Consider the following 13,107-nt stretch of genomic DNA (forward strand, 5'->3'; position numbering starts at 1 on the left):
CTGGAAATACATATCAAAGGAAGAAAAATCATTGGGAGGTAACCAAAATAAACTATTTTTAGAACCATATTTTCAGATGGAAACAATGATCCAACTGTTTAAAAAGCGGTGGGGGAGGGGCGCCTGGGTGGCTAGGTCAGTTAAGTGTCTGACTTCGGCTCAGGTCATGATCTCATGGTTCGTGAGTTCGAGCCCCGCGTCAGGCTCTGTGCTGACAGTGTGGAGCCTGCTTGAGATTCTCACTCTTACTGCCCCTCCCCCACTCATGCTCAGTCTCTCTCAAAATAAGTATAAAAAGGGGGTGGGGGAGAAACTGGAAAGAAACAGTGTTCCCTGGGTAGGTAAAAAGTTGTACTTCAAAGAAGTCGCCTTCCTCTTTGAGCGGGGAGAAGCATGGGGAGGGTGCAGGGGGTGGTATGTGTGAGTAGGAGAGAGGCCCCTCCAGGCGCTCACCCTGATGGGAGTAATGCTCTGCTCTGAACACTAGGGACTTTGAGGGGAACTTTCCAGGCATTGTCTCAAAGGTGCCGCGTCCTGCTAACCGTCTGAGCCATTACCTACAGTGCCACTGCCCTTCTTAATGATCCTTCACTCAGCTGGGCACAGGCTTCCTGTCACATCTCTTTGTGCCCCCAAGGGTTCTTTCCCTTGTGCCAATAAGGAGATCACATCTGGCCTGGAAATAGAAGAACCTGTGTACACAAGAAGAAACGCAACAGAGTCACAAAGGGGGCATCCCAGAAGTCACACCCAGCTCCTGGTCATCAATGAGGAAAAGAAACCAGAAAATTCCAGAGAAGAGGAGGAAGTCACTTTTGGAATGGGGAAGAAGCTTCTTTGGGTGTTATCCTACAGAACTATCTGTCCCCATTCAGTACAATTGCATTGAGAACAGAGCAGAAACTCAACCATAGTCTTGAAGGCACCTCAGAATTCACACCCAAGGCAGCAGGTATTCCCGTGGGCAAATCCCAGCCTCCCAGGCGTGCTAACTTCTTACCTAGAGATGAAGTTGCTGAAGTTCTCCGGTGTCACGTCCCTGTACAAATCCTTCTTAGCAGGATCTGGCTGGCCCCACTCGTCCTGAGAAGACTACTGCCACATCCCTAAACATCACTGAGCCCTGAAACAACAAACTGAGGATGTGTGCCATCCAAGTGAGTATTTATGACCAGGAAAATAGGAGGATGGAAAAGGACACTGCAGGGAGTGGGGAGACATACCCAGAGAATAAGCTGAGGCAGATGAGCATGTAAGACAATTTTGGCAATTCAAGAGAAGGGTCCGTATGTTCTTGATATTTCTATGGAGAGCAGCACAACTTCCTTCGTAAAGGGAGATACAGCCATCAAAAGATACTTCAATGAACGAAAATAAGTCAGTTCAATGTTTTGCCAATAAACTGTAGAAGTTGAATTCACATGTCTGAATTCTCTATTCCTTCTGTTCCGAAATCAAAGGAGTGAATATGGAAATATACTGATATTGTTTTCAGTGTTTGAGTGCTTTCATAATGTTTCAAGAAAACTCAAACTAGAGAAATGGCTCTCAGGGACAATATGGCGCCCCCAGAAGACAGTGGGCAATGCCTGCAGACACTCTGGTTGGCGCCATTGGGATAGGGGGCGCTATTAGCACCTAGCGGGTAGAGACCAGAGATGCCGCTGACCGGTCACCTGTGCACAAGACAGCACAACGAACAACTATCAGCCTCAAATCGCCTTCGTGTTGAGCTTGGGAAATCCTGAAACATTTTTCTCATGGAATCATTCCAAAATGACTAACAGAATCTGTGCTAGGAATTATGGGATTTGTGTATTATTCTTAAATATATTGAAGAAGCAGCTTCATCACTGTCCAAATGTTTCCTTATTCGGTCAGACTCTTTAATACAGACTTATTATTATCAGCTGCACAATTTCCCATGACATTGCACTAAGTGACAAACCTTCTTTTATTTCTGGGCACTTGAGGTTGAACAAGATACCTTTTTTTTTTTTTAAGTTTATTTTTTAATTTTTATTTTGACAGCACAAGCAGGGGAGGGGCAGAGAGAAGGGGAGACAGAATCCCAAACAGGCTCCATACCATCAGTGCAGAACCCGATGTGGGGCTTGAACTCACGAACTGTGAGGTCATTACCTGAGCCAAGATCCAGTCAGACGCTTAACCTATTGAACCACCCAGTTGAACATCTAGTTGAACAAGATATCTTTAGGGACATTCTTAGCTCTGCCAATTTATGGTTTTCAACACCTCACGCACTCTGACTGGTGTCACCTAGCTCATCCCCAGGCACACTCTTTCCTTGTTCCCGAGCACTAGAATGCTGATGGGCGATAAACCAGGCTCACACAGATGTGACCCGTTACCCACACGTGTGGCTCAGCATCACACCCGATCTTGGGTCTGGCATCCATCTGGGCTGGATGGAGGGACTGCTGGGCAATGCCTCAAATTCCCAATGCCAACCCCAATTCAAAAGGTCCTGAACCTGAGACCTTCTGTCTTAGTCCATTCAGGCTGCTATAACAAAGTACCACTGGTCAACTTCCCATTACGTCCTCACGGGGTTGAAGAGGACCAGGGATTTTTCTAGAGCCTCTATTATAGGGACACTAATCCCATTCACCCTGACCTAATCACTTAGTAAAGGTCCATCTCCAAATACCATAACATATGAATTGGGGGGATACATTCGGACCACAGCAGAGACCAACGAACACCACGGCCCATCTTGTCTAACTGGGAAACCCTGGTCTGTAGGTTACCATCAAAGCATTGTTATGTGTGGTTCCTTTAGTCCATGAAATCATATTTCACATAGGAGTCTTTCACGTTTCCCTGAAGCAATGCATTTCTGCAGAATTGAGTCCATAGGAGAGTCTATGTCATGTGGATACATGAACGAAGGTTCAGAGAGAGAGGGATTCTTAGTGATGGCTCAGGCCTTTTGATCTTTTCATGCATGGGTGAGACAGGAAATCCAAGGAAGTTGTCCTATATTCATACAAAATGAGCACAGTTTGAGGAAGGGGAAAGAAAGCATGACTCACCTGGGCCACGGCTTTCAGAACAGCAAGGGCCAATGAGTCATCCAGCCTCCTCTCTTGGGGAAGGGCGAGTCCTGAAAGGGCAAAACCAGGGAGGGAAGAAAAAACATGAGTGGTCAGCCTTGCCTTCCAGAAGGACAGGTTGCAATTCTCTTCCTCCCTCGTCTGGTGCCAGCCTTCTGGTGTTCATGAAAATTTTGGACAGACTTCTAGGACGTCCCTCCCCACCAAATCCTGCTCCTCCCATGTTGCATGCCCTGTATGATTATAATTAAGCTACTAATCAGCTGACTTTGAGTTACCAAAAGGAAGATTAGCTTAAATGAGGCTGACTTAATCAAACAAGCCCTTTAAAAGCAGAAGTCAGAAAGAGACACGCTCCTGCTGACCTCAAGGAAGAAAATCAGTGTTCTGAACCACTGATGGAGAAGTGTGGCCCCCGGGAGCTGTGAGTGACTCTGGTGGGCAGCCAGCAAGAACATGGGTACCCACGATTGTAAGGAAGTGAATTCTGCCAACAACCAGTAGCCTTGAGAGAGAACCCTCAGCTCCAGATAAGAACTTCAGTGTGGCCAACACGCTGACTGTAGCCTTGTGAAACGCTGAGCAAAGGATCCAGCTGAGTTATGCTCACTCCCATGGAATTGGGAGATGGTAAAGGATTGTTGTTCTAAGCCTCTGAGCTTGTGACGGTTGATCAAACAGAAATAGAAAACTAATACATTGAGGTCGATGGGGAGATTGGGGTTATATCTCAGCCATCCCCAACCCTAGTGGAAACATCTCCAGCCCTAGTGAGGAAACAGGGATGGGACGGCCTGCCCACTGCTGCTCTCCAAAATCCCAAGTTCCTGCTTCAGCAGGAAGGATGCATCCAGATGACCATGCATGCCCAACATGCTAATGGGGCTCCAACTGGGGAGCCCTAGATGGGGCTCCAAGGACCAGACACAACCTCATCAGAGCAGCATGCAGGACGAAGCTTGCCTCCCCCGGCAAAGGAGCAGGGCACAAGCCGAAACCACGGACAAGAACAAGATAACTACATAAATTGAGAGAATATAAAATGAGCATGGATTAAAATACATGAAGAGATCAAGGAAGAAACAAGTCACACTGCTGAAAGGAAAACAAATCAAACCAACCAGAGGATGTTGAGAAAGAGCTAAATACAAATTCTAGAAAACCCTGTAAAAGTACAGTTCCTGTGGTTAATTTTAATTGGCTGGCACTTAGAGTTCATTGCCACAGCGTCCTGGTTGGACTTCCTCTCATGAATAGGCTGGAAAAGTAATTTTCCTGCTCTGTGCACAAAGCACTCTGAACAGAAATAAGATTCCACCCTTTAGATGCCCTTGTGTGACATTTGGATGACAGAGGCAACATCTCCTCCTGCTGTGGCTACCAAAAGGTGGTGGCAGAGACAGCATGGCTGGGGTCTGAACTCTGCGGTCCACGCATTTGTGGTGACAGTGAGTGGTGGTTGCATCATCTTACTTTCTTTTTTTTTTTTTTAACGTTTTATTTACTTTCAAGAGAGAGAGAGACAGAGTGCAAGTGGGGGAGGGGCAGAGAGAGAGAGGGAGACACAGAATCTGAAGCAGGCTCCAGGTTCTGAGCTGTCAGCACAGAGCCCGACGTGGGGCTCGAACCCACAAACCCTGAGATCACGACCTGAGCTGAAGTTGGTTGCTTAACCGACCGAGCCGCCCAGGCGCCCCGCGTCACCTTACCTTCTGACCCTGGATTGCAGGTAAAGCAGCGTGTGCTTGAAGTTGGTGGTCCCAGAGGCAGCCCCCTGCAGCTCCACCTCTGGACCGTGGCTGAGGGAGCACATGTTTTGAAGGTTCAGTTTTGCCACATTTTGGGAGGCACTTCTGGAGACCTACCTTGCAAAGTCAGCTCTTGTGACCCTTCTAACAATTTTGTAAGTGCCCACTTCCTGTATTTTATATGTTTAAATACGTTCATCTCATACCACCTCACACCTGTCAGAATGGCTAGGATGAACAACTCAGGCAACAAGAGATGTTGGCGAGGATGCGGAGAGAGAGGATCTCTTTTGCGCTGCTGGTGGGAATGCAAACGGGTGCAGCCACTCTGGAAAACAGTATGGAGGTTCTTCAAAAAACTAAAAATAGAACTACCCTATGACCCAGCAACTGCACTACTAGGTATTTATCCAAAGGATACAAAAATGCTGATTCGAAGGGGCACATGCACCCCGATGTTTACAGCAGCACTATCAACAGTAGCCAAAGTATGGAAAGAGCCCAAATGTCCATCAGCTGATGAATGGATAAAGAAGAAAAGAAGATGTGACCATATATGTGTATATATATATATATATATATATATATATATATATATATATACACACACACACACACACACACACACACATATATACACATATATATTATACATATATATACTATATATACATATATATATAACATATAGATAGATAGACAGATAATGGAATGTTACCCAGCGATCAAAGAGAATGAAATCTTGCCATTTGCAACAGTGTAGATGGGAATAGAGTGTATTATACTAAGTGAAGTAAGTTAGAGAAAGACAAATATTATATGATTTCACTCATATGTGGAATTTAAGAAACAAAACAGATGAACCTAGAAGGGAAGGAAAAATAAAAGATAAAAACAGAGACAAACCATAAGAGACTCTTAAATACAGAGAACAAACCGAGGATTGCTGATGGGGTGTTGGGTGGGGGGACGGGCTAAATGGGTGATGGGCATTAAGGAGGACACTTATTGGGATGCGCACTGTTATATCTAAGTGATAAATCACTAAATTCTATTCCTGGGATCATTATTATACTACATGTTAACTAACTTGGATTTAAATTAAAAAAAAAAATACCTTCATCACACACACAATCTTAATACTGATCTTAAGAGATTAGAGGGGGATAAAAAACAAACCAGGATTTGAAGAGTAGAGAGGCCAGGTTATTCAAAGCAACCCTCCCACTGAAAACACATTTTTAAAATAAAATTCACCCCCAAAATCTTAAGAGCCTCAAAGTTCTGAAAAAAAAAAAAAAAGCCAAGACTTACCAGCCCAAATCTAAGGAAACTTGGGCTACAAAGTCAAGAGTACCAAAGATGCTTTTTCCTTGAGAATCCATCCTCAGCTCAGATGACCTCCTTGTCCTCGGGTAGGCAGAAAGGTGTCACAAGCCCAAGACTATCCTAGGTGGAATACCTAATGGAAGAGCCTCCTTACAGTGAGATGAAGTCACAAGGGACTACTTAGGGGAAAGGTGAAACAAGTAAACCTTCCCCAGCCCTCCCCAGGAGGGCTGCCCTAGCACGGAGAAACGTAGTGGAGACAACGGGGGAGAAGGAACGTCTGTGCAGCTGTAACCACACGCCAGCCCCAACACGTCACCTGGTGTCTTAGTCCGTTAGCGCTGTTATAACAAAATACCACAGACTGGGTGGCTTATACACAACAGAAATCTGTGTCTCACAGTTCCAGAGGCCGGGAAGTCCAAGATCAAATGCTGACCTTCAGTGTCGGGAAGTAAATTCTACTGTTCAAGCCATCGTACTCTGGAGTCTCTCACAGAGCAGCTCAACCTGAGCTCCAAGACAAAAGCAAGGTCAGCTTGAGAGCTCTGTAAGCATTTAAGGAAAGAATTTAGGACGAAATTCTGAAAAGTCTTGCCAAACAGACGTGCGGTTTTTTCCCACAGTGGCTTCCCCCTTCCTCCCTCATCTAGGCTGCTGTCTCGTCATCATCAAAGGCTATTCTCTTGCACCGACAATCACACCTGGCTTAGAATTGCTGAGCCCTGCATATAGGAAAATGAGTCAGACCTGTATGCTATTGCTGTTCAAAACCTCCAACCCAGTCCCTTGAGAGGACATTGATGCAGAGAGGCAAAGAGAATGGCTTGAAGAATCAGGGAGGGAGAAATTATTCAGACCGGTCTATTTCCAGCGTTATAAGTCTGAAACTGTTGATTCCCAGAGTCAAACACTAGCAGTTCCCTGGAGAGTCATGATGGAGAAATTATGATGCTGCAGATGACAGTCAATGAATTTTGAGAGGAAGCTCTTCACCAACAATTTGAGACTCCTGTCACCCTCCAATTTGTCCACATCCCTCTGGGTAGATACGTGTGGGAGGACGGAGAGAGACAGGGATTAGCCACCCACACTCTGCTCAAAGATGGCCGCATCCTTGTGGCTATCCTGGTGTGAAAAACCAACATTTTTAGTTTTAAAAACTGAGGGACCACATGGCCCTGAGGGGAGAAGTATGTGAAGGGAAGGAGGCCACTGTAAAGAAACTGCAGATGGCCTTAACGTATTGAGTCCAATAATAGCAAACCAGTTAAATTACCTAAGGTCCATAGAATCATGGACTAAATACTTTAAAAAAGTATTTAGTGTCCATTGACAGATGAATGGATGGAGATGTGGTGTGTATATACAATGGAGTATTACTCAGCAATAAAAAAGAATGAAATCTTGCCATTTACAGCTACGTAGATGGAACTGGAGGGTATTATGGTAAGTGAAATTAGTCAAAGAAAGACAAATATCGTAAGACTTCACTCATATGTGGAATTTAAGATACAAGACAGATGAACATAAGGGAAGGGAAGCAAAAACAACATAAAAACAGGGAGGGGAACAAACCATAAGAGACTCTTAAATATAGAGAACAAACTGAGGGTTGCTGGAGGGGAGGTGAGGGGAGGGAAGTGATAAATGGGCAAGGGGCATTAAGGAGGACATTTGTTGAGATGAGCATTGAGTGTTATATGCAGGGGATGAATCACAGGATTCTACTCCTAAAATCATTATTGCACTGTATGCTAGCAAACATGGATGTAAATTTAAAATTTTTTTAAATTTAAAAATTAAAAACAAAAGTATTTGGGGCACCTGGGTGGCTCAGTTGGTTAAGCAACTAACTCTTAATTTTGGCCCAGGTTATGCTCTCACAGTTTGAGCCCAAGTCAGGCTCTGCACTGACAGAGCGGAGCCTGCTTGGGATTGTCTCTCTATCTCTCTCTCTCTCTCTCTGCCCCCTCCCCCACTCATTCTTTCTCCTCTCTCTCAAAATCAATAAACGTTAAAAAATGAAAGTAATCTTTGCAAATTCTTTCTGACCAGATGCAATTTAAATACAAGGATTTCCTGAGAATACGTTCATTGTTGTGAATGTTTAACATTAGATCATGGATGTTTTTCCTTGTTCTGGAAAACTTCAAAAATATTATTTTTATTAACTGTATAGTATTCTACCACATGGGCAGACATATTAGATTCTAAGATTTTCCCAGTCATTCTTGATTGGAGGGCACTCCTTTCCCACAAGATCTTACTTTTCCCAGACACCTGCTTTGGTTCCAAATTTTTCACAGGTGGCATAGGATGAGTCCAAACTCCAGCGAGGCCGCCTGGGCTTGGGAATGGTGGCTGCACCAACATCTATGATGTCATGAAGTAAGTGTCTTCTATCTCTGATACTGCTTTCTCTAAGGAATTTACCACCTTGATTCAACCTCGATGGGGCTGGAATACATAGAGGACCATTTCCCTGCAGGCACTGTGTTTGATGAAAGATTTTAGAGTGACACAGACCCAAGTGCAAACACCAAACTCAACCACTCACATCCTAGCTTTGTGTTTTTCGGCAAGTCACTTAACTTTTCTACGTCTGCATTTTTTTCTCCAATAACGAAAATATAATTGGGCTGCAGGGTTACTGTGGGGAACTATGATTACTGATATTAAAAGAAGAGATGAATTAGTTATACCTTTGAAGAATCAAAGCCCAGAAATGTAGTCTTCTGAGAGAAGGGAAGGGGATAGAAGGACTTGTTTTTGAATCATGAGGATATACTGCTTATTCAAAAATGTTCAAGTTTTTTTTTTTAAAAAAAGGAATAAAATAGAACAATTGAGAAGTACTAATTAATATTTAGAAGAAAATTTCCTTGGGCTAAGAAAAGACATGAGACTATCTCCCCAGCATATCCTACTTAAGGTCCTGAATTCTAAGGATGGAAACTCTTGCCAAATGCTAGGACAGAAGCAATTACTGTGGTAGGCAGAATTATGGCTCACCAGAGGCCCCTGTCCTAATCCCAGGAACCTGTGGATATGTTATGTTGGTAGCAAGGGGGAATTAAGTTGCAGATAGACTGAAGGTTGTCAATCAGCTGACCTTAAGATAAGATTATCTTGGATTGTCCACATGAGCCCAGTATAATCAGGAGGTTCCTTAAAGGTGAAAGAGGAGGCAAAAGAGTGTTGCAGTGTGAGACACAGCAAACTATTACTGGCATTGAAGACACAAAGGGGCCACACCAAGGAATGCAGGCAGCCTCTAGAAGCTAAAAGAGGCTAGGAAATGGTTTTTCCCACAGAGCCTCTGGAAGAGAACACATCCCATCAATACCTTAATTTTGGGGGCACCTGGGTGGCTCAGTTGGTTGCACGTCTGATTTCAGCTCAGGTCATGATCTCACGGTCTGTGAGTTCACGCCCCGCGTCGGGCTCTGTGCTGACAACTCGGAGCCTGGAGCCTGCTTCGGATTCCGTGTGTCCCTCTCTCTCTGCCCCTCCCCCACTCATGTTCTCTGTCAAAAATAAACATTTTTTAAAAATTTAAAAATACCTTGATTTTGGCCCAAGAGATCTAATGACCTAACCTATTTCAGACTTCTGACCTCCTGATAATAAATGTGTTGTTTTAAACCAGTAAGTTTTTGATAATTTGTTATAGCAGCAAAAGGAAACAACTCTTTGAGAGAGAGAGAGAGAGAGAACTTGAGTGGGGTAGAAGGGCACAGGGATAAAGAGAATTGTTAAGTAGGCTCCATGCTTAGTAGAGCCCAATTTGGGGCTCAATCCCATGACCTGAGCTGGAATCAAAAGTCAGATGCTCAACTGACTGAACCACCCAGGCACCCCAGAAACAAAAATATCTACGTAAGCTAAGAAAATCATATTATTCAGAAAAAACCTATAATCCCAAGAATGTTCTACAAGCCAAAAATATAATTTGTGAGGGCCCAAGAAAGTTTTGGACATACAAGCATTCAGAGAATACAAATACTCAATAAAACAGCCTAACAAAACAGGATTTGAAATAAAACTGTTACAAGACAGCAAAAAAGATGAAAAGAAACAGCAGCCAGCAATGAATGTTACTCTCCCTGAGGATCTTTAAATTTAAATGGTTATCATGAGTGGGTCTGGCAGTAAGTAACGTTGAGCATCAAATAAATAAGAGAAAAACTAAAAGCTTTGGATTAGGTTCTTATTAGGTTAGTGAAATGGAGGAATTGTGAAATCGGCTTGCAGGAAAGAAAAAGCAAGAGTGGCCTCTTCTTGAAGGAAAGTGGCAGAGAAAATTAACAATGGGTGAGAAAGTGTTAACACTGCTCTCATTCTGTGGCACCTGGGACCCAAACAGGGTGGCTCAGTTGGTTGAGCTTCCGACTTTGGCTCAGGTCATGATCTCATGGTTCATGGGGTCGAGCTCTGTGTCGGGCTCTGTGCTGACCGCTCAGAGCCTGGAGCCTGCTTCTGCTTTTGTGTCTCCCTCTCTCTCTGCCCCTAACCCACTCGCATTCTGTCTCTGTCTCTCTCAAAAATAAATAAACATTAAAAAAATTAAAAAAAAAAATACTGCTCTCATTCTGCCCAAATAATAATTAAGAATGGGGAGATGACCACTACCCTAAGTACAGTGTTAAGTTCCAATTTAGCAAAAGGAATGATCAGCCAACATGAGCAAAGGAAAGCCCAAAATAAATTGAACACACACTAAAATGAAAGGAATAAAGTTGAAATTACACCCAACACGAATTCCTTTACAGAAAAAAGACTCAGTTTCTTTTTTTAAGTTTTTAATTTATTTTGAGAGAGACAGAGACAGCACAAGTGGGGGAGGGGCAGAGAGGGAGAGAGAGGATCCCAAGCAGGCTTCAGGCTGCCAGTACAGAGCCCCATGCAGGGCTCAAACTCACGAAACTGTGAGATCATGTCCTAAGCCAAAATGAAGAATCAGACACTTAACCCACTGAGCCACCCAGGTTCCCTCATATTTCCAATTTTTAAAAATCAGCAATTTTTAAAATAAGAAATCACTAAAATGACAGGGGTTGAAAATAATGGGATGGGTGAAAATATACCAGGTAAACAAAGACAAATTATTATTAGTAATATTACATGGTATGGAAATAAAATGCTAAAAGGATTACAGTAGGCCAGGGTTGACAAACTTTTATTCTAAAGGGTCAGTCAATATAGGCTTTGTGGCCATAGTCTGTGTTGCAACCACTCAGTTCTGCTGTCGTAGTGTAAAAACAGTAGATAATATGGAAATAAATGAGCATGGCTGTGTTCCAATAAAGCTTTATTTATAAAACAGGTAGTGGGCCAGATCTGGTTTGTCAACCACTACACTTGGCAGAGTTAGGATATTATATAATGATAAAAGGTAGGATTCATAAATAGGGGTTAAGTTGTATGTTTTTATAGGTCAAGCAACATAAATTAAAAAGTAAAACTCTCTGGAAATTCAAGATCTTGGTTTAAAAAATTCAATTTTAGAAAATTCTGATCCAGTATACAAATTATATAAGAACATGGAGAGTTTTATCATTATAATCCACTGGCTTACACAGAATCTTGTACCTAAGAAAAGTAGAATATATATATTCTTTTGCAACGTGACAGAATATATACAAAAATCAATCCTGGAATTAGCCACAAAGAGAAATGTCAAATTCAAAAAAAGTACTTTCAGCCACGTTTACCCATCATAATAAAATAAAATTTGAAGTTATGTAATTTAGGACGCTTTTGGCCGCAAGTTTACAAAATACCCAACTAAAAGTAAGTTCAGCAGTGAATGGTTGTTTCTTTTACACAAGGCTTCAGAGACGTTCCAGAATTGGCCTGATAGTTCAGTGTCATCAGGGCTCTGGGCCAGCTTCTCTGAGCTCCTCTGTTCTCTCCTCTTGGTTCCAACATGGCTGCCACAGCTCCAGGCATTATGTCCTCATAGGAAAATGTTTAAAAGCAGATGAAAAGAGAGGGAGTCTTCCTAATGTTCCGGTCTCTTCTGAGTAAGGAAAATCTTTCCCAGAAGCCTCTACAGACCCCTGGAACATACTGGCCTTACCCTGGAACAAGAGCCACCCTGAGCTGCAAAAGAGGCTGAAAAGTTTGCATCTGTTAGCTTCAGAGTCTAAGACCAAGACACAGATGCTGCCAATAGGAAAGGGAACTGGGTATGGCCACTATGTAGGCAACTGACCCCTCTGTTCCACAGAAGTTATGAAAGATAATCTAAAACATGGGAATTGAGAAATATTATCCTAAGTGTAGTTTATTCCTGGGCCAGGAAGAAATAAAACTGAGAGTACTTTAAGATAACCACTTTCTAATTTCATTTTTTTTCTATTTTTTCTATTAATTTGTTCTTTCTTCACGTGGGTGTTTTGTATTCTCTTTTCTGGCTTCTCAAATAGTATGTTTAATATATTTGAGAATAATCGTTCAGGTTTTCACACTTTGCATGCATTTAAAGGCTATAAAAATTTTTCTAACTTTAGCCACATCCTCCAACTCCTAGAATATAAATCTCTCAATTGTCATTCTTTTCATTACCATTCATAATCATTTGCATCATTATTTCCTTATTAACCCAAGAGTAACGGGGCACCTGGCTGGCTCAGTCAGTAGAGCATCTGACTCGATCTCAGGGTCATGAGCTTGAGCCCCACATTCTATGTGGAGCCTACCTTAAAAAAAAAAAAAAAGAAGTGGAACCCAAGAGTAATTTGGCTTTTTTTTTCCTTTTTGATTTCCAAGCAAATGAAAACTTTTGGCTGATGTTAAAAAAAAAAAAAAAAAAATGGCTATTGTTAAATTTGTTACAGTGTGGTTAGAAAATGTGGTTCTGGGAGTTACCTGGGGGCTCAGTCAGTTAAGTGTCTGACTCTTGATTTTAGCCCGGGTCGTGATCTCACAGCTGTGAGATCAAGCCC

The 13,107-nt window shown here is 42.7% G+C and overlaps 1 protein-coding gene across 1 annotated transcript in view; it reads right to left on the reverse strand.

The window, feature by feature from the left end:
• Nucleotides 1-998: 998 nt before the first annotated feature.
• Nucleotides 999-13,107, reverse strand: part of LOC122207622 (zinc finger protein 582) — a 122,306-nt gene continuing 110,197 nt past the window's right edge. The window contains exons 8-9 of the mRNA XM_042917710.1: nucleotides 3,057-3,127; nucleotides 999-1,123 (exon numbers count right to left, since the gene is read on the reverse strand). Coding sequence (XP_042773644.1) covers nucleotides 1,055-1,123; nucleotides 3,057-3,127 — 140 coding nt within the window. The 3' untranslated portion in view covers nucleotides 999-1,054. The remainder of the gene's footprint in view (nucleotides 1,124-3,056; nucleotides 3,128-13,107) is intronic.

Source organism: Panthera leo, chromosome E2 (genome assembly GCF_018350215.1).
Source record: "Panthera leo isolate Ple1 chromosome E2, P.leo_Ple1_pat1.1, whole genome shotgun sequence".
Lineage (NCBI taxonomy): Eukaryota > Metazoa > Chordata > Mammalia > Carnivora > Felidae > Panthera > Panthera leo.